General features: G+C 40.9%; 1 protein-coding gene across 1 annotated transcript in view; it reads right to left on the bottom strand.

The window, feature by feature from the left end:
• Positions 1-22,416, bottom strand: part of CEP295 (centrosomal protein 295) — a 57,161-nt gene that overhangs the window by 12,294 nt on the left and 22,451 nt on the right. The window contains exons 11-17 of the mRNA XM_080816684.1: positions 19,244-19,336; positions 18,987-19,090; positions 9,659-9,796; positions 9,139-9,236; positions 5,157-8,655; positions 3,542-3,710; positions 3,258-3,401 (exon numbers count right to left, since the gene is read on the bottom strand). Of these exons, the coding sequence (XP_080672810.1) occupies positions 3,258-3,401; positions 3,542-3,710; positions 5,157-8,655; positions 9,139-9,236; positions 9,659-9,796; positions 18,987-19,090; positions 19,244-19,336 (4,245 nt within the window). The remainder of the gene's footprint in view (positions 1-3,257; positions 3,402-3,541; positions 3,711-5,156; positions 8,656-9,138; positions 9,237-9,658; positions 9,797-18,986; positions 19,091-19,243; positions 19,337-22,416) is intronic.

Below are 22,416 nucleotides of genomic sequence, written 5' to 3'. Positions count from 1 at the left end.
ATGAAGTTCAGCAGGAAACAAGGCCCCTGCTTACAGTTTCTAATTAGCCTTCAGCATCCGACTCAAATATGCAAGACATTAGAGAAACGCCTCTAAAAAATGAGAAACAAATAAAAAGGAACAGAAGAATTCAGACAAACCAAGAAAATACAGCAACCTGAACAAACAAAACACTATACACATTCTAAGCAGGTAATACATTGCACCCGTGAGACAACAGCAAGATGCTATGAAAAAAGAAAAACAAAACAGAACCAGAAAAAGAGCAAACTTTTAGAAACTGCAATTTGATGGTCAAAATGAAAATTCCTTAGTTAGAAAAAAATTGAGAAAATTCTTCCAGAAAGAAAATTCTTCCAAAAGCAGAAGAAATGAGCTACAGAAGAAACTGGAAGATCAATATGGATGAGTCTCTCTCAACATGACCTGTCTGTAGCCATTATCTTTTGTTCTACATGCCTCCTACCACCATGAAATTTTAATAACTACAGATACACTGTTTATCTTTTTATGTACACCTGTACTTTGGTACATAAAGAGAGTAAGACTTTTTCATCTCCCCAAGAGCCAATTCTTGTCCTATTTAGAAGCAGTAACACCCTTATTAGAACACATGACAGAACTCCCCCAACTTTCAAGTGGAAGGTGTTTCACAGAGAAACTGGTGTGATCTCACCTTCTATTAGAGGTATGTGATAGAAGTATTAGTGTTAGAAGGAAGATATGCAACAGAACTTCAAGCAATTTAAAAAAAGAAAACGATACAAGGAAGTTTTACAACACTAATTATCTTGGCAGTGAAAAACATTTATACATTAGCATGATGGTAATTTAGCTTAATTTTTCCTAAAATTCATTACGAAGTCATGTGGTAAATATAAGAAGAAACTCATAAAAGCCTTAAAAAGTGGCTGCCTCTGGTATGGTTAAGGGGTAAGCGGTAGGTAGGGGCACGAAAAAATGCTGCTTCATGTTATAAACTTTTAGCACTATTTGCCTTATAAAACCATTTGCCTGTAGTATTTTTTAAAAAGATTTTATTTATTTATTTGACAGAGAAAGAGAGAATACAAGTAGGCAGAGAGGCAGGCAGAGAGAAAGGGGGAAGCAGGCTCCCTGTTGGGCAGAAATCCCGATGCAGGGCTCGATCCCAGGACCCTGAGATCATGACCTGAGCTGAAGGCAGAGGCCCAACCCACTGAGCCACCCAGGCACCCCTGCCTGTGGTATTTTAACAAAAGTATTACCCAAGATGTGTGATAAAGGCTAGGATAAAAGTTTCAAAGGCCCAAGAGAGGGAAGCTTGATAGTTCAGGCCCAGTTTACCAGCGAAGGGGCCCTTTATCAGCCCTATCCTAAAGGGAGGAGCAAGATCAGGAAGGGCCTGGCAGGTGAAGCTGGAGACTCAGACTCAAATTAGACTTACTCCTCCAACTGAACAGAAGCCCAGTGGAGAGTTTCAAACACAGAGATGCAGAGAGAGATTACTCAGAATGTACCATGGGAAAATTAGAGTTCAGCGAGGCTGGAAACAGGGAGACTTGGGAAGCTACAGTAGCCACTCAAGAAAGAAATGATAGGCTGCATTCAGGAGTGGGAGTGGGAACAAGTGGACAGATACCAGAGCTGAACAAGGAGAAGTGAGAACTGGTGATTTTTGTTGGGTGTTGGAGAGATAAAGACAAGGGCAGTATCAAGATTTACATCTAAGTACTTGTCCCTGAAAAGAGAAGGCTCAAGAATAAAGAGGTGGTGGTGAAGGGTGAGCTATATGCTATGTAGTTTTCCCTTTTAGACAAGATGACATTTTTGCAATCTCAAACATGACCCATTAAATCACAGGAATAAAACAAACAAACAAACAAACAAACAAAAACATGGGAGTCAATGTTGAGAATGTCCCAGGGCACATTCTAAATTAGGGAAAGCACTAATTCCCAAATAGCTGTGGTTTGCCAAAGAGAGCAAAATAGAGAGAATCTTTCAAAGCCAAGGAATAAATAAAATCATTGTTACAACTTCCATAAGACACAATAAGGAAGCAGAAAGGGGACTAATTCTTAAGAGCTACTCTGAATCTCTACCTTCCTTAATTCTTTCAAGTCAGAAACAAAGGTACAATATTTTATGGCTTAAGACCAAAGTAGCTGTTAATATTATACTCTATGTACTTTTCAAGTGACAAAGCCAATTTTCCCCCTTAAAAAAGGATGTGCTCTGATAAGTTTGATCATTTGAATCTGAATTTTAAAAATAATTATGAAGTTCAAATAGGGCTATTTACTAAAGATCGCAGGGAGCACTTTTCCTAAATAACTGCATCTAGGAAGAAGTACAGAGAAGAAATATACTTGTAACTGTCCTTAAAACCAGGATTTTAGGGGCACCAGGGTGGCTCAGTGCGTTAAGCGTCTGCCTTCGGCTCAGGTCATGATGCCAGGGTCCTGGGATCGAGCCCCGCATCGGGCTCTCTGCTCAGCGGGGAGCCTGCTTCCCCCCCCTCTCTCTCTGCCTGCTTCTCTGACTACTTGTGATCTCTCTCTGTCAAATAAATAAATAAATAAAGTCTTAAAAAAAAAAAACACAAAAAACCCACAGGATTTTAAGCATAATAATTATCCTATAAAAATATAAGAATACAGCAGTGAAAGTATTGAAGTAGAAAAGCAGCCAAGTGGGGCGCGTGGGTGGCTCACTGGGTTAAGCCTCTGCCTTTGGCTCAGGCCATGATTTCAGGGTCCTGGAATTGAGCACTGCATCGGGCTCTCTGCTTGGCGGGGAGCCTGCTTACCCCCTCTCTCTGCCTGCCTTCTCTCTCTCTCTCTCTCTCTCTCTCTCTCTGTTAAATAAATAAATAAATAAATAAATCTTTAAAAAAAAAAAAAAAGAAAGGAAGGAAGAAAGAAAGAAAGAAAAAGAAAAAGAAAGAAAAAGAAAAGCATCCAAGAAAAGAAAATAGAGTTACTCCTAAAGAAACAGGTTTAGAAGGCAGACATGAAAGGACACAAGAGTATCAGAAGCAGAGGATACTGAAGAATTTTTGCCTACAGTAAAAAGAGTTTCACTACATATGAGAAAAAACTAGTTACCTAATGCCACATTCAAGTCCAAATTTTAAATACTGTTTATGTAAACCATTATTTTCTTTTCACCAATACTCACAGATTGTTTTTTCAAAACAAAAAATTCAACATTGTGAATAAATGTAGAAAACTGGCGAACTATTAAAAAAATCTTGTTTTATCAAACCATATTACCTAGTATAGATGTTCTGCCACTTGCTGGTGACTCTACCTCTGGTATAGCACTGAGTTCATGCTGGTTCAAGTCCAATCCACATTTCACTTTTGCTACAGGTGGCTTTGAGGATCTCCTGCCCAGTTCTTTGTCCAGATGCTCACCTATCAAGTCAGTGACAAAGTTGGGCATAGTACCAATCTGTTAACATACTACAAACTTTCCTTCAGCCAGCAGGTTGCTGGAGGTGAAAGCAAAGAATAATCAGGATAGTTACAATAAAAAAAAAATGGAGTTATCGTACCACTCTGCTGGGCACCACTCTCTTCTGAAAGCAGCTGATTATCACCAGAGTTGCTCCTATTCACAGGACTCATGCCTTCCTGATCAGCCCCTGCTAGGTCTTGGAGAACAGGAAGCCACTCTCTGAGCTTCTGAGTTTCTGTATCACCTTCAGCTGTGGGCTTACTTATCTGAAAAAGTGGACAATTGAGGGTGGGGATGACACAAGATGAGGGATCATGTGAAGAATTCACCAGATGAGTATGAGTATCGCCCTTCTTAAATTAGAACCTCTACCAAATAGTTCCATCAATCCCAATATTACAACTTCAGAGATTTTAAAAAATGCGAAATGCCTCTAAAATACAGAAAAGGTGAGACTTCCGCTGAAAAGCATCTTTCACAGGGCTTGAACTTAAAAATTTAGCCTCCACTGTATCTTCCAGTAAGACATTACACTTGAGTACTCCTCCCTAATTTTCTTTCCCTATTACTTTTCCTTAAAATGACCAGGAAATCTCTGTAACTCAAGTTCTCATGAACCCAACTTGAGCTTCTCTTGAATGTTAAAGGATTTATAGAATTCTATTTAGGCTAAATCATAGATTCAGGAAGTGGCTTTTTTAAATAAAATGGATAGGGGCGCCTGGGTGGCTCAGTGGGTTAAGCCTCTGCCTTCAGCTCAGGTCCTGGTCCCAGGGTCCTGGGATGGAGCCCTGCATCGGGCTCTCTGCTCAGCGGGCAGCCTGCTTCCCCCTCTCTCTCTGCCTGCCTCTCTGCCTACTTGTCAAATAAGTAAAATATTTAAAAAAATAATAAAAATAAAATAAAATGGATAGATTCACATTCAGGAGAATGCACTCATCTCCCTATAGAGAAACTATGAACATCAATGTGACCCTGCCAGAGTCTTCTCATCAATTCAGTAACAGCAGATCTAACTGCCTATGAGCCTAAAATCAAGCCAGTTTTAGAACAGACGGTGATATTGTCACTTAAGGAAAAAGGTGGTACTAATTTTGATTCAAATACAAATGTCAACAAAGTGCTATACAGAATGCACAAGACTTGCTATCTACATAGAAGAAATTCTGCTAATTATTTTGCAATTTAAATTAAAAAAAAAAAAGATTTATTTTTGCGAGAGAGAGAGTTCACGAGTGGGAGGGAGGGACAGTGGGAGAAGCAGACTCCCCACTGAACAGGGAGCCGACAGGGCACTCGAACCCAGGACCCTGGGATCATGACCTGAGCTGAACGCAGATGCTTAACCAACTGAGCCACGCAGTTGCCCTTGCAATTTAATCTTAGGGCAAGCTCAAAGCCCTTTATAATAAAACTTTAAATGACAACCTGCATTTTTAATGGCGTTTGCATTTGGCTACGTCAAACTATGGCTGAAATCAGCTGGGCTTCAAACAACTATTAACCTTATGAACACCAAGCAAGGCAGAATCAATTTTAGTGTTTTAATTTCTACATTGTTTAAGGTGGAAAATTAAAGCAGTTAAGGTCAAACCATTTATTCTAAGTAACTGAGAATTTATTTAGGCCCGAAATTAAAAAAAATTTCTAGCTTGTCTGAGTTGGGTTACCTCCATCGATTTAATTTCTAGGTATTCAAGTTTCATACATACCGGACTATATTTAAAGAAATCCCTCAAAGTCTCTTGATGTTTCTGTACCTGCTGCTGCAATGTTGTCTGTCTCTGTACAAGCAATTCTTCTTGGGCTTTTTGGCCATAATGCAGAACTTTCTTTTGTAGATCCAGCTGCTTCTGAAGTCCTAGTTTATCTTGCGGAGTTAAGACAGGTTGTGAAAAACACACAAGTCTATCTTGAAGTCTGGGGATCATGGAATTGCTTGAGGGAGCCGCCTGTTCATTCTTAGATGAATACACTTCACCATGGTTTTTAGATTTAACTTCAGCAAAAGGGAGTGGAATAAATGGATGCTTTTTTTCTGTGGGTAAAAACAAATAGGGAATAGGATGCTTGGAAGATTCACTTGCAGTTGATTCTGTTTGGTTGTTTAACAGTTCTTCCTGGCCCTTCTCATTAGAATGCACCACTTCCCTCTCGAAGTCCAACCGTGCTGCCAAAATATTCCGCGAAGGCAGAACAAGCGGTGATGGACTCGGAAGTCTATCTTGGGATGCTGAGATCTCGGAGTGACTTGAGGCAACAGTACTGTCACTTCTGGTTGCAAGAGGCTTTTGGATTCTTTCAGAGTCAGCAACAGGCAGTGCTACCTGGGATACTGATGAAGAGCTAATCTGCTCAGAGGACACCCTTTTCTCCAATTTACTTAGTCTTTGCAAAAGTACTTCTTCTTGTACTTCCTGTCTAGATCGAATGGCTTTCCTTTGTATTTCTAACTGCTCTTGAAGTACTTTCAAATCACCCTGGGGAAGCTGGACAAAATGCTCAGAAGATAACTTCTCCTCAAATTCATATTGTCTGGGCAAAACCGTGTCTTTCTGGGTTTTCTTGCCACACGGAAGAGAACTGCTTTGTGCATGCAAGTGTTCTTGCTGAGGTGCAATCAAGTGATCTTGTTGAGGTAAAACAGGCTGTGATAAACCGAAAAGCCTATCAGGCAATCTCGGTTTCTCAGAATGTCTTGAGGAAGCTGTATTATCACTCGTAGTTGAACAAGGTTCTTGGGTTCTCCCAGATTCCCTAAGAGGTAATGAAGCAAACGAATGCTGTACAACAGAGGATGAGAAGGAAGAGGAGCCAACGTGCTCAGGAGATCTTCCTTGCTTCCACTCACTCTGTTTGTGCAGAAGTAATTCTTTCTGAGCTTCCTGTCTAGACTGAACGATAGCTTCTCTCTGTGTAGCTAACCTTTCTCCGAGCGCCTTCAAATTATCTTGCTGAGGCCGAATAAGCTGTGATATCCTCCAAAGCCTATCCTGCAACTGTGGGATCTGAAGATGGCTTGAAAGACTTCTGCTGTCACTCTCTGTTGAAGGAAGTTCCTGGGTTGTACCAGACTCAGCAGAAGGTAACGAAGTAAATGAAGGCTGGCCTACCTGGGGCTCGAATGAGGAGTCAGTTTGTTCCGAAGATACCTTTCCTTGGCTTTTCTGGCTGAAATGAAGGGCCGCCTTCTCTGTGTCCAGCCATTCTTGGTGTTCCTCCAAGTTATCTTGCAGAGGTAGTGTAGGTTGTAAAAATCCCAGATGTCTTTCCTGAAACCTCGGGATCGTAGAAGAGCTTAAGGGAACTGCACTGTCACTCTTGCCTGGCATAAACTCCTGACATCTTTCAGACTCAGCTACCTCGGACAGGGATAAAGAGGTGCCAGTCTGTTCAGAAGAAACCGTTTTCTCTAATTCATGTGGTTTGTGTACAAATTCCCGAGTTTCTTGTTCAGAACCAAGCATTACCCTGTGTGTGTGTGACTGTTCTTGGAGTGCTGTCAAATTTTCTCGCCATGGCAGGTTATGCTGTGGAAAACTACGAGGCCCATCCTGAAATGCTGGGATTACCGGATGACTGGAGGGAATAACACTCTCCTTTTCAGATAAATGAAAGTTCTGAATTCTTCTAGGCTCAGTTTTAGCAGAAGCTTGTGAAACAACTAAACATGGAGCAGCCACTGGTGGAAGTGAAGAACCCATTTGCCCAGACTCACCCAAATCCTTCTGTCTATGCAGAAGCAATTCTGCCTGGGTTTCCTGCCTGGCCTGAAGGGCATTGCTCTGTGTAGTCGCCTGTTCTTGGAGCAACTGCAAACTATCATGCAAAGGGAAGAACTGCTGTAGGAAACTCAAAGACCCATCCCGAGATTTCTGGTTTTCTGACTGGCTTGAGAGAAGTCCCTTCACGCACTCACATGAATACTGCTGCTGGATCTTTCCAGTGCCAGCAGAAGGCAGTGAAGTAAATGTATGCTGAGCTACCTGCGAAGGGAGAGAAGGGGGTGCAGTCTGTTCAGACCGTATTCTTCCATCCAATTCGCTCTGTTTATGTACACATGACACTTCTTGGGCTTCTCGCCTAGCCTGAAGGCTGTCCCTCTGAATATGAAACTGTTCTTGGAGAAAGTTAAAATTATCTGGCTGTGATAAGATAGGCTGTGAAAAACTCCAAAGCCTATCCGGAAGTCGTGGGACCCAAAGATGGCCTGAGGGAACTGCAGTATCATCCCTGATTGGAGAAGATTCCTGGAGTCTCCCCGATTCGACTCTGGCAGAAGGCAGTGTAGCAAATGAATCCAGAGATACTAGTGGAAGGGAGACAGAGAGGCCAGTTTGTCCTTCCAACTCTTTCTGTTTGTACAAAAGCAATCGTTCCTGAGCTTCCTGTCTTGACCGAAGAACCTCCTTCTGTAGGTCTAACTGTTCTTGGAGAGCCTTCAAATTACCCAGGTGAGCTGTGATATTTTCTGAGGTTGACAAAGACTTACCCTGCATGTGGCTGATTACAGAAGGGCTTACAGAAACTGCACTTTTGCTCATGGCTACAAAGGATTCCTGGATTTTTCCAGATTCAACTGTAGCAGGCAGAGAACTAAAAGCATGCTTAGCTGCCACTGGTTGGAATGAAGAACGTTCAGTTAGCTTGGAGGGTATACTTTCCTTGTTCTCTGAGAACCTCTGCTGGGGATCTAAAGTTTGAGAAGTTGTTGCCCGCGATATTTCAGCTATTTCTTTAGGATCCTGTATAATTAGCAGCCTATCATGTGACAAAGGCTTTGAAAGTGTATGAGAATCTTTATGAACCAATTTATAGTCTCTCTGTTGTACTTCACTCTGTGAGAATTGCTTAGGCTGTTCCATTGATTCCAAAGACTGCTTGGCTAAAACATCTGAATTGATTACCATGTCTGTTTCTACCTGTGTTTGTGGAAAGAGACTTTGTCTTGGAATCTGAAAATGATCTTGTTCTGATCTGGAGATCTGTATGGATGGTACAAGCTGATATTTGTTAGGACTCAACTTGGGTCTCTGACCTTGATCCCAATGCTCTGTTATAGCAGTGGGTCTTTCAGTATTCTGTGGTAGTACTGATTTAACAGAATCAGATGTCAGTGAAGTGGCTAACCCAGATGAGTACTTTCCTTTTAGCATAGTCTGATATTCAAGTAATCGTTTCCTGGCTGTTTCAACAGACTGTCTGTGAAACCTAAAACAAACACCAAAAAACAAACATTATTCTTTCTTTCTTTCTTTCTTTTTTTTAAGATTTTATTTATTTGACAGAGAGATAGATCACAAGTAGGCAGAGAGGCAGACAGACAGAGAGAGAGAGAAGCAGGCCCCCTGCTGAGCAGCGAGCCCGATGTGGGACTCGATCCCAGGACCCCGGGATCATGACCTGAGCCAAAGGCAGAGGCTTAACCCACTGAGCCACCCAGGCGCCCAACATTACTCTTTCTTGATGAAAAAAATGCTCTATATTCTCATCTACACATTAAATTTAACAAAGAGCAATTTAGGGTTGGCCATTATCATGATGAAAACAGAATAACATTCAAACTGCCCTTTGGGAAACCTATATACTGTAGTTCTAAGGGAATCCTGATTGGATCTTCATATAAACCAGATAATAAATCCTGAAGAGGCAGCCACACAGTATATCACACATAAATTGTACCATAGTTAATACCTGTTCTGCTGTAAAAGCTGATGTTGATAGTTACGAATCATCTGCCTATGATTATCTTCATCAGAAGTTACAGTGCATGGTGCTGGAGCAGTGCCAACCTAATAAAAGACAAAGCTACTAATTAAAAGGCAAATCCAGAAACAAGTACTAAAGTATTTTATATAAACTTAAGTTCTACAATTGTAACTTTCATATAGCTTTATTTTTCATAAAAAAAGACTGGTATTTTCATTATTAAGAAATGAAGTAACCCACCATTCTCCTTGAGTACTAAGTCCAAGAGCTCAAAATACACATTACTTATAAATCAAGGTCACATATACTGGTACCTTCTAAAAACTGAAAGATGAAAATATACATATATCTATATCTATCTATATATGCACATACATACAGTGTTAAAAGAAAAAAATTACCAAATAAAAATTAGAAATGCATTCTACTTTTCTGAATGCTACAACTATTCATATTTTCTTATCCCCCAACAATCTAGGTAGGGACGAGATTTCCTGCATCCTACCCCAATCTGTTGCGTTCTTTTCCTCTTTTCTTCTTCCAGCTGAGCCCTGAAGCAATCAGTTTCTAATCGTAACTTCTGTCGTTCAATTTGTTCAAGTAATTCCAACTGCTTTTGTTTTTGCTCTTCTATTTCCATTATCTAAGTAACAAAAAAACTAATATCTATTAACAACAAACTCAGATAAAAGAAAAGTTTATATCAATTACATTGAAAAGAAACAGATCTCATCACCAAGAATACCAGTTAACCGAGAAGAAAGTGGTAATGTTTTATCTGTTACTGCCACCGCCAGAGGAAAGAAGAGGGTAAGCTGGAAAGGGGGAAAGGAGAAAAAAACTGGGAAGGAAAAAAGAGGCAGAAGGGAAGGAAAAAATAAACACATTAACTGTTCCTACTTCCTGTGGGTGCACGTGGGAGCACAGTAAATCCCAGCTCATCACTCAAGACCCATCCCGAGAGAAGCAGCAAATGATGCTCAGCCAAATTCTGTGTTCACATCTTTTAACTTTGCAGTGTTCTCAGTAAAAAAAAGGACTGAAGAAATTAAATATCAAGGCCTCACAAATAATTTGACTTCTTAGGCATACCCATAAAGGGGTGCAGTTATCTGGGGGCCAAATAATACCTGAGCAACATTCTGGGTCAGAATGTGAGGTGTGAAACAGACAGTAAGCCCATGGCAGAGGGCTGACACATAAACTCTAGTGTTACACACACACATACACACACATCCAAGTAATTAGAACATGTGAGAGGAGCTCCAAGCCTCATAAGGACAGGGACTAGTCTGACTGGTTGTATGCTAAATCCAGCACCTACTTCAGTCCCCACAATACACATAATGCAAATATTTACTGAATAAGTAGAACGAGGAATGTATGGGAAGTTTTATGAAGAGGAACACTTCTGTTACAGATAATGAAGAATGATCTTATTTTCAAAATAAAAAATGTCTCAATCTGGTATTTTGCCTATTCCTAATCAGGCAAGAGTGGCTACAGCTGAGTTCTTGTTTGCCTCTTTCCCTCACTCATAGGAGCCACTGAACTTAGACCGTTTACAGTTCTGTAGTACCTCTAGAACTACACCATCAATAGAACAGTCACTAGCTACATATGACTCTTAAAATTTAAATGAATTAAAATTAAATAAAACTGAAAGTGCAATTACTCAGCTGTACTAGTCATATTTCAAGTATTCAATAGCCCCTGTGGCTAGGAGGTACCATAATGGGACACAGATATTGAACATTCACGTAACCAGAGAAAGCTCTATTGGACAATACTGCTTTAGAATACCAATTAGAAAACACTTAGATGGGGAGACAAGATGGCGGGGAAGTAGGAAGAGGCGCCTTTTCAACCTGCACCCTAAAGTGAGCTGACTACCTACCAAGAACTCCGATCACCCATGAAATCAGCCTGAGATCAGAATTATACACGTCTGGATCTCTACGGGGGCCAGAAGACGCCAGTGGGCAGGTAAAGTGGAGTGGGAACGTCAGACTGATATCGGAAGATAAACAAAAGGGGGAGGGAGCCACCAGAGGCGACCGACTGGAAAATAATACCCCAATACGAGAGTGCCCGGCATCTGGGGACCAGCATTAACTTGGAGTCTTGTTGAAAGCACTCAAAAGAGCAAAGACTCGAGCGGGGAAATTGTGGGAATCGGGGCGGATAGGGATAGGGGCTTAAGTCCCCAGACCCAGGGCAGCCTCCCCTGGCGCTGAGCCAGAGAGTGCGGCGGAGAAACCTGGTCTTTGTCCCGGAGCCGCCAGTGCGCCCGAGAACGGGTGGAGTCCGGCTCCCGTGAGGGGCTGGGAGCCACACCAGACGGCAGAACGCGCACCTTACTGGAGATGCGCGCGTGCCTCAACCTCCCCTGAGAGAGGTGCACGAACGCCCAGCCTGGTGTTCTCGGACCCACGCGGCGATAGACCCACGCGGCGATAGAGCCGATAGAGCTGGAGGCGCCGCGCCCCAAACCATCCCCTGGGAGAGGTGCGCGCAAGCCCTGCGCTCTTAGCCCCAGCCAGCGGGAAAATCTCAGTGTGCGATCGCTGCTTGGAACCTCTCTGGCGGTCTGGAGCTGCCCAGACAGCCACAGCTGCCTTGGTTTTGCGTACAAGCAGGAGATCCTGCGTCCCCAGGGACCGTGACTCAGAACCTGCTCTGCCAGCGGCCCAGCGGCTGCAGCACCTGCAGGGGAGCAGACTGAGGCTTCTCTCTGAGAGGGAGGTTGGGGTGCAGTTTTCTTTCCTCTAAACCTCCAAAAACCATCAAAAGCTGTCAAGGCGAGAGAAAAGAAGTGAACAAACATAAAAACCTCCAGAGAACAAAAACCTGAAAAAAACGTTTTTCTCAGAGCCCACCCCCTTGAGGGGGTCGGGAGGACTTAACTCAGGGAACATCATTGACTGAAAACCCACGTGGCAGCCCCCTCCCCCAGAAAACAAATCAGGAAAAAAAAAAAAAAAAGACTACAAGAGAACAACCACCACTACTTCATAGATACAACTTTTATTTTTAATTCTTTCCCACTATTCTGGTTCATTTTTTTTCTTTTTTTATATAGATAATTTTTTAACCTATTTACCATCACAGTGAGATGTCCAGTACATCAAATTCCATGATAAACTTCTAACCTGAATTTTTTGATACATACACATGTGTTTTTCTTTTGCTTTTCTATTTTCTTAATTTTTAAAAAAATTTTTAATTTAGTTTAGTCCAGTTTATTCCTTTTTTATTTTTATTTTCTAATATTCATATAGAGTTAAACTTCAAGGTAACCCCCTTTCTCCAAGCAATGCTACCCCTATAGGTGAACCAATTTTTAATCCCCCTTTTTCTTAGGAAAGTTGAGTCCTTTAACAAAGATATCAAGATACATCCAGGAAGAATCAAAATAACCTTCCTCGCCCACACCGAGAATCTATAACCATGCTAGCATCTTTTTCTTCTGCCAGTGTCTCTGTGTATTTATGTTTGTCCTGATAGTATATAAATCTTATACTTGGGGTTCTTCTTGATGAGGCTCCTCCTTTTTTTTGCTTATATATATATATATTTTCTCTCGTCATATACTTTTATCAGTCTTTTTGTTTGTCTGTTTTTGTTTGTATACGTCATAAACCTTACCCTGGGGCCCATTTGGGCTGAACCTTCACTTTTATCTTCCCTTTTTTTCCTGTCTCTCTCTCTCCCTCTTTTTTCTTTTTCTTTTCTTTTTTCTCTCATTTGGGTGGGGAATCCTGAGTGCTCAGAAGCGTTCCAGGGTGCACCTTGACTGCACCACGGTCAATACATCCAGCTACATCTGTCCAGTCATCTCTCACCAAAATGACTAGGAGGAGGAATCCCCAACAGAAGAAAAATACAGAGGATGGGCCTTCTGCAACAGAGCTAACGGCTATCAACATAGACAATATGTCAGAAAGAGAATTCAGGCTAACAATTATCCAGGCAATAGCTAGGTTGGAGAAAGCCATGGATGACCAAACGGAATTGATTAGGGCAGAATTGAAAGCGACCAGAGAGGAGGTTCATAATGTTAGGGCAGAGCTGAAGGCCACCAGGGATGAGGTTCACAACGCTCTCAATGAGTTCCAATCTAATCTAAATTCTCTAAAAGCTAGGGTAACTGAGACAGAAGATAGAATTAGTGATCTGGAGGACAAACAAATAGAAAGGATCAGGAGGAAGCCTGGAACAAACAGCTTAGAAGCCACGAAAACAGAATCAGGGAAATAAATGATGCCATGAAACGTTCCAACGTCAGAATTATTGGAATCCCTGAAGGGGAGGAGAAAGAAAGAAGTCTAGAAGATATAGTGGAACAAGTTTTTCATGAAAATTTTCCCAATCTTGCGAATGGAACAAGTGTTCATGTACTAGAAGTAGAAAGGTCCCCCCCCAAGATTATAAATTCAAAAAAAACATCCAGGCACCTCATAGTAAAATTGAGGAATCATAATTGTAGATACAATCTCTTGAAAGCCGCTAGGACAAAGAAGCTCCTTACATACAGAGGAAAGCCCATCAGAATAACGTCAGACCTGTCCACAGAGACCTGGCAAGCCAGAAAGGGCTGGCAAGATATATTCAGGGCACTAAATGAGAAGAACATGCAGCCAAGAATACTTTATCCAGCAAGACTGACATTCAAAATGGATGGAGAGATAAAGAGTTTCCAAGACCGGCAAGGCTTGAAAGACTATGCAACCACCAAGCCGACACTGCAGGAAATATTAAGGGGGGTTCTATAAAAGAGGAAAAATCCCAAGAATAGCATTGAACAGAAATATAGAGACAATCGACAGAAAGAAAGACTTCAAAGATAACACAATGTCAATAAAAACGTATCTCTCAATAATCACTCTCAATGTGAATGGCCTAAATGCACCCATAAAACGACACAGGGTTGCAGATTGGATAAAACGACAGGACCCATCCATATGTTGTCTACAAGAGACCCATTTTGAACCTAAAGATACACCCAGACTGAAAGTGAAGGGATGGAGAAGCATCTTTCACGCCAATGGGCCTCAAAAGAAGGCCGGGGTAGCGATTCTCATATCAGATAAATTAGATTTTAAACTAAAGACGGTAGTCAGGGATACAGAAGGACACTACATCATTCTTAAAGGGACTATCCACCAAGATGATCTAACAATTGTAAATATCTATGCCCCCAATATGGGAGCAGCCAGTTACATAAGAAAACTATTAATCAAGATAAAGAGTCATATTGATATGAATACATTAATAGTAGGAGATCTTAACACGCCTCTCTCAGAAATAGACAGATCATCAAAGCAGAAAATCAATAAAGAAATAAGAGCATTGAATGATACATTGGACCAGATGGACCTCATAGATATATACAGAACATTCCACCCTAAAACAACAGAATACTCATTCTTCTCAAGTGCACATGGAACCTTCTCCAGAATAGACCACATACTGGGTCACAAATCAGGGCTCAACCGATACCAAAAGACTGAGATGATTCCCTGCATATTCTCAGATCACAATGCTTTGAAACTGGAGCTCAATCACAAGGAAAAGTTCAGAAGGAACTCAAATACCTGGAAGCTAAAGACCACCTTGCTTAAGAATGCTTGGATCAACCAGGAGATCAAAGAAGAACTTAAACAATTTATGGAAACCAATGAGAACGAAGACACTTCACTCCAAAACCTATGGGATACAGCAAAGGCGGTCCTAAGGGGGAAATTCATAGCCATCCAAGCCTCCCTCAAAAAAATTGAAAAATCCAGAATACACCAGCTGTCTCTACACCTTAAAGAACTGGAGAATCAACAACAAATCAAACCAACTCCACACGTAAGAAGGGAAATAATCAAGATTAGAGCAGAGATCAACGAGGTAGAAACCAGAGATACAGTAGAACGTATCAACGAAACTAGAAGCTGGTTTTTTGAAAGAATCAATAAGATCGATAAACCATTGGCCACACTAATCCAAAAGAAAAGAGAGAAAGCCCAAATTAATAAAATTATGAATGAAAAGGGAGAGATCACAACTAACACCAAGGAAGTAGAAACAATCATCAGAAGCTATTATCAACAGTTATATGCCAATAAGCTAAGCAAACTAGATGAAATGGATGCATTCCTGGAAAACTATAAACTCCCAAAATTGAACCAGGAAGAAATTGACAACCTGAATAGACCGATATCTAGTAACGAGATTGAAGCAGTGATCAAAAACCTCCCAAAAAACAAGAGCCCAGGACCTGACGGATTCCCTGGGGAATTCTATCAAACTTTCAAAGAGGAAATAATACCTATTCTCCTGAAGCTGTTTCACAAAATTGAAGCAGAAGGAAAACTTCCAGACTCTTTTTATGAAGCCAGCATTACCCTGATCCCCAAACCAGGCAAAGACCCTACCAAAAAGGAGAATTTCAGACCGATATCACTGATGAATATGGATGCTAAGATTCTCAACAAGATCCTAGCAAACAGGATCCAACAGCACATTAAAAAGATTATCCACCATGACCAGGTAGGATTCATCCCTGGGTTACAAGGATGGTTCAACATTCGAAAATCAATCAATGTGATAGAACAAATCAATAAGAGAAGAGAGAAGAACCACATGATCCTCTCCATTGATGCAGAAAAAGCTTTTGACAAAATCCAGCATCCGTTCCTGATTAAAACGCTTCAAAGTATAGGGATAGAGGGAACATTCCTGAACTTCATCAAATCTATCTATGAAAAACCCACAGCAAATATCATCCTCAATGGGAAAAAGCTTGCAGCCTTCCCATTGAGATCAGGAACACGACAAGGATGCCCACTCTCACCACTCTTGTTCAACATAGTATTAGAAGTCCTAGCAACAGCAATCAGACAACAAAGAGAAATAAAAGGTATCCAAATTGGCAAGGAAGAAGTCAAACTCTCTCTCTTCGCAGATGACATGATTCTTTATATGGAAAACCCGAAAGACTCCACCTCCAAACTACTAGAACTCATACAGCAATTCAGTAATGTAGCAGGATACAAAGTCAATGTCCAGAAATCAGTGGCTTTCTTATACACTAACAATGAAAATACAGAAAGGCAAATTAGAGAATCGATTCCATTTACTATAGCACCAAAAACCATAAGATACCTCGGAATAAACCTAACCAAAGAGGTTAAAGATCTGTACTCGAGGAACTACAGAACACTCCTAAAAGAAATTGAAGAAGACACAAAAAGATGGAAGACCATTCCATGCTCTTGGATGGGAAGAATAAACATCGTTAAAATGTCTATACTGCCCAGAGCAATCTATACTTTTAATGCCATTCCAATCAAAATTCCACCAGTATTTTTCAAAGAGCTGGAGCAAATAATACTAAAATTTGTATGGAATCAGAAGAGACCCCGAATTGCTAAGGAAATGTTGAAAAACAAAAATAAAACTGGTGGCATCACGTTACCTGATTTCAAGCTTTACTACAAAGCTGTGATCACCAAGACAGCATGGTACTGGCATAAAAACAGACACATGGACCAGTGGAACAGAGTAGAGAGCCCAGATATGGACCCTCAACTCTATGGTCAAATAATCTTTGACAAAACAGGAAAAAATATCCAGTGGAAAAAAGACAGTCTCTTCAATAAATGGTGCTGGGAAAACTGGACAGCTATATGTAGAAGAATGAAACTTGACCATTCTCTTACACCGTACACAAAGATAAACTCGAAATGGATAAAAGACCTCAACGTGAGACAGGAATCCATCAGAATCCTCGAGGAGAACATAGGGAGTAACCTCTTTGATATCAGCCACAGCAACTTCTTTCAAGATATGTCTCCAAAGGCGAAGGAAACAAAGGCAAAGATGAACTTCTGGGACTTCATCAAGATAAAAAGCTTCTGCACAGCAAAAGAAACAGTCATCAAAACAAAGAGGCAGGGGCGCCTGGGTGGCTCAGTGGGTTAAAGCCTCTGCCTTCGGCTCAGGTCATGATCCCAGCGTCCTGGGATCGAGCCCCGCATCGGGCTCTCTGCTCAACAGGGAGCCTGCTTCCTCCCTTCTCTCTCTGCCTGCCTCTCTGCCTACTTGTGAGCTGTCTGTCAAATAAATAAATAAAAATCTTTAAAAAAAAAAAAAAAGCACATCTTTAAAAAAATAAAAAAATAAAAAAAAACAAAGAGGCAACCCACGGAATGGGAGAAGATATTTGCAAATGACAGTACAGATAAAAGGTTGATATCCAGGATCTATAAAGAACTCCTCAAACTCAACACACACAAAACAGATAATCATATTAAAAAATGGGCAGAAGATATGAACAGACACTTCTCCAATGAAGACATACAAATGGCTACCAGACACATGAAAAAATGTTCATCATCACTAGCCATTAGGGAGATTCAAATCAAAACCACATTGAGATACCACCTTACACCAGTTAGAATGGCCAAAATTAGCAAGACAGGAAACAACGTGTGTTGGAGAGGATGTGGAGAAAGGGGAACCCTCTTACACTGTTGGTGGGAATGCAAACTGGTGCAGCCACTTTGGAGAACAGTGTGGAGATTCCTCAGGAAATTAAAAATAGATCTTCCCTATGACCCTGCAATTGCACTACTGGGTATTTACCCCAAAGATACAGATGTAGTGAAAAGAAGGGCCATCTGTACCCCAATGTTTATAGCAGCAATGGCCACGGTCGCCAAACTGTGGAAAGAACCAAGATGCCCTTCAATGGATGAATGGATAAGGAAGATGTGGTCCATATACACTATGGAGTATTATGCCTCCATCAGAAAGGACGAATACCCAACTTTTGTAGCAACATGGACGGGACTGGAAGAGATTATGCTGAGTGAAATAAGTCAAACAGAGAAAGTCAAGTATCATATGGTTTCACTTATTGGTGGAGCATAACAAATAATATAGAGGACAAGGGTAGATGGAGAGGAGAAGGGAGTTGAGGGAAATTGGAAGGGGAGGTGAACCATGAGAGACTATGGACTCTGAAAAACAACCTGAGGGTTTTGAAGGGGCGGGGTGGGAGGGTGGGGGAACCAGGTGGTGGGTATTAGGGAGGGCACAGATTGCATGGAGCACTGGGTGTGGTGAAAAAACAATGAATACTGTTACGCTGAAAATAAATAAAAAATTAAAAAAAAAAAAAAGCATGTGAAGGGAGGGCACAGATTGCATGGAGCACTGGGTGTGGCGAAAAAACAATGAATACTGTTACGCTGAAAATAAATAAAAAATTTAATTAAAAAAAAAAAAAGAAAACACTTAGATATCTGAGAAGAAATACTGGTTTATAGAATTCTTACTCTCCAGCTGTATTTTCATAAAAACTATCACTATAAACTAACTAGCTTAGTGACAATTAGTCTCTTTTAAGGAAATGTGTTAAAAAAAATCTTGTATTAAAGCAGATGGGACCAAATTATAGTTAAGGAGGTTGAATTAACAATTTTGTTCTGAAATACTATTTTTCAAAAAAACTTTTGAGATTATAAAGCGTAGCTGAATTCAACAAATATTTATTGAGCACTTACTATGTATAAAGCACTGCACCAGAAATGATGCAAAGTAAGTAGAATTTTCAAAAATGACCGGCTCTGTCTTTAACAGAAGTATTACAAAACAGAATGCAGTAAGGGCCAGATGAGTAGTATAAGCAAAGATGAAGTATCTTCTATCAGCTGAATGAGTAAGACAAGCCAACAGTATCAAAAGCAGCCAGACAGTAAGACAAATTTCACTGATCACACAAAATTATAGAACCTAGGGGAAGAAAGAAACCTCCAAAAATAAAAATTTCAGATTACCTGTTTCTGCCTTGCTGCCATTCTAATTCTGGATGCTTCTTCTTGAGGATGAAGTAGAATTGAACTCTGAGCTACAGCTGTGATAGGCTGAGCCTCCTTCATTTCTAAGAGAATCCCCAAAACAAAAATTAGTTTCAGTAATTTAGAACTCTGACACCGCTATAATTCTCTTTATTCATTTATCACATATGTAATTTTACAAGGGAAAAAGTGTTAAGTTGACCAGGTTTAATTTGAGAATGTGATTAAAAAAATACCTTGTTCCTTTTCAGAGTCTGTATCCAATGAAAGTGGTTTCTCTTCACTAGTAAGTGGTCCAGAGTCAATCGTTAAAGTATCACTTTCAGCAACTGTAGCAGATACATTATTAGGAACATATTATCACTGTAAGCTTAAATCTGAACAAAGTAACAAAAACCTGCATTCAGATTAAAAATTCAATTTTGGTCCATCTGTCATATTCAGTTAAGATTCAGTCATGTTCCAGATGACTGCATATTTTGTCCATTAAACTTGAGCCTAATGTAAGAAGACAGGTGGGAGACTAAAATTGTAAACGAAAATGAAAAAAGGAAGAATTGATTAAAAAGCCTTACTGACAGTTTCAAACTCCAGGGAAAAGCAAAGAATAGAATAAGCAAGGCACCTAAGTTTAAAAAGAGAAGCTGAAGGAATGTCAATGTATCCCTGCCATTTTTAGATGATAGGATTTTTACTGTTGCTGAAATCAGAACAGAGAAGGAAAGTTAAAGCAGTTTCTTGGATCGTACCAGGGTTGTCCGGAACTCTGCACTGAGCACTCACTCACTCACTCCTGCAGCTCCTACTTATGTGCTGCATGCCAGGGGTACAGTGGTAAATTTTAAAAAGGCCTAAAGGAGGTTTTACAGGCAAGTGCGGAAACAGAAACATTAAATAATCATTCTAAGAAAAAAGTACAAAACTAGTAACTGATAAGTGATAAGTGCTGTTATCAGAAAAGAAAGGATTATGTAGGAGAGTATTATATGACAATCTGAAGTAGGCTAGGGGCTCAGGTGAGATTTGTCTTAGGAAATGACATTAAGGCAGACATCTGAAAGGTAAGGAGCAATCAGCCAGGTAAAGAAGGACAAGGGGGACGCCTGGGTGGCTCAGTTGGTTAAGCGGCTGCCTTCGGCTCAGGTCATGATCCCAGCGTCCTGGGATCGAGTCCCACATCGGGCTCCTTGCTCCACAGGGAGCCTGCTTCTCCCTCTGCCACTCTGTCTGCCTGTGCTCGCTCTCTCTCTCTCTCTCTCTGACAAGTAAATAAATAAAATCTTTAAAAAAAAAAAAAAAAAGAAGGTGGGAGGTATAGGAATGAATACGAGATGTAGTCAGACAAGGGGAGAGAATGAATGAAGCAAAATGATGCTGGAGAAAGGCAACTCGTACAGGGCCTTAAAAAAAAAAATAACCTAGTTATGGAATGAAAATCAAAGAGCCTCCTTTTACTGAATTCTGAAACCATACTCTCTCCTACTTTGCTGTCTGCTCCTTCTTTAGTCATCTTCTAAATGCTGGAGTCCCTCAGCTGGTCTCAGAAGCCCTCTTCTCACCAAATTCTTTCTCCTAAAAGCATTCCCCTATGCCTGTGGCTTTAAATATCTTATCTATACCTGACTTCCAAACCACTCTTCTTTTAAGCTACTCAATACAGCAAATACTATTAGGCATCTTCTATGTACAAGGCACTGGTCTTGCCCTGGGAATACAGCAATGAAGAAAACCCAGCTCCTACCTTCAATGGAACTGGAGGATGTATTGGGTGAAGAAAGGGTTAAGAAGCAAATAAGCCAAGAAAGTAAATTCATGGTCCTGAAGATGCTGGTAAGAGCCATGGAAGGAGTGAAGGTAAGAGCTATGGAGAAAAAAGCAGGGTAAAGGTGATAGGAAGTGAAGGGTATGGGAGGAGTGTAGAAACTTGCCATTTTATACAGAGTGAACAGAGAAGGCCTCGCTGAGAAAGCCATGTCTCACCAAGAAGCTGAAGCAAGTGACAGTGAGGCACAGAAATAAACAAAAGCAATCCATCTAAAAAGACTAGCAATTTGCAAAGACTATGTTAGTCATGTTTGGTGTGCCTGAGAAAATACCCAGGAAGCCAGTGCCTATGGTGAGTAGTCTGGAAGGGAGGTGTTATAGAAAATGAAGTTAGAGGGGCGCCTAGGTGGCTCAGTGGGTTAAAGCCTCTTCCTTCGGCTCAGGTCATGATCTCAGGGTCCTGGGATCGAGCCCCACATCGGGCTCTCTGCTCCGCAGGGAGCCTGCTTCCTCCTCTCTCTCTGCCCGCCTCTCTGCCTACTTGTGCTCTCTGTCAAATAAATAAAATCTTAAAAAAAAAAAATGAAGTTAGAGAAAGTGAGGGTGAAAGCAATGGTGGGAGAGGGGTTTATATGCAGGCAGATCGTACAAGGCTTTGATGCCACTGTAAGCACTCTGGTTTTAACTGAATGAACTGGGTAGTTGTTGGAGGGCTTCCCCCAGTGGAGTGACTCAAGGTGATTTGTGTTTTAACAGGATGACTCTGGGGCTAGATCGTAGCAGGGAGGTGCAAAATCTGCAGACAGACCAGTTAGGAGGCCACTGCCAAGAATCTATACTGGACAAGAAACACAGCTTAAACTAGGATGGTAGGTGGTGAGAACTGGTTGGACTGAAGATAGGTTTTGAGGGTGAGACCAACATGATGTACAATGATTTGGATGTAGGATATAAAAAAGGGGAACCAGAATGCCAAGCTTTTTGACTTGAGTAAGAGAATTTTACTGCCACTTACTGAAATGAGGAAGTATGTAGGAAAAGCAAGGGGAGGAAAGGAAGGGATATTAAGAACTCACTTTTGGAAAAGTGTAAGATGTGATTACAAGGTAAGATGTCAAAAAGACATTTAAATAAATGAGTAGAGTTCAAAGGAGAGGTCAAGGCTAGAAAGACACTCAGATGTCATGAGAATAAAGATGATAATGTAAAGTCATGGCATTAGCATTCAACTAGTGAGTGTGAAAGGACCTAAGAAACAAGTTCTGGGAGCAATGACTAGTGGTTGTAGAGGTGAGAAAGACAGCAAAAGAAATCACAAAGGAGGAGCCAGTAAGGTAGGAAAACTGAGAGGGTGGTGTCAAGAGGTCAAGTGAAGAAATCAGTTCCAGGTTTCCTGTTGTACCAAAATCTAGACAGACTGTAAATCATTTCTTTCAGAAGCCTGGTAGCAAAATACTTCCATACAAATCCAATCGCATTAAAAAAAAAAAATACAGAAGACAAAACTCTTGGGAAAAAAACAAAAAAACAAAAAATGAAGAGAATTATGTTACCACGACGCATTTGTTCGTCTGTAACTCCAGATAATGTTCTTGCTTGACCTTTGTAACTTCTGGATATTTACTTAACAGGCTTTTTGTCTACC

The sequence above is a fragment of the Martes martes genome (genome assembly GCF_963455335.1).
Source record: "Martes martes genome assembly, chromosome: 10".
Lineage (NCBI taxonomy): Eukaryota > Metazoa > Chordata > Mammalia > Carnivora > Mustelidae > Martes > Martes martes.
The sequence above is the reverse complement of the archived record's forward strand: the minus strand, read 5'-3'. Positions and strand labels throughout refer to the sequence as shown.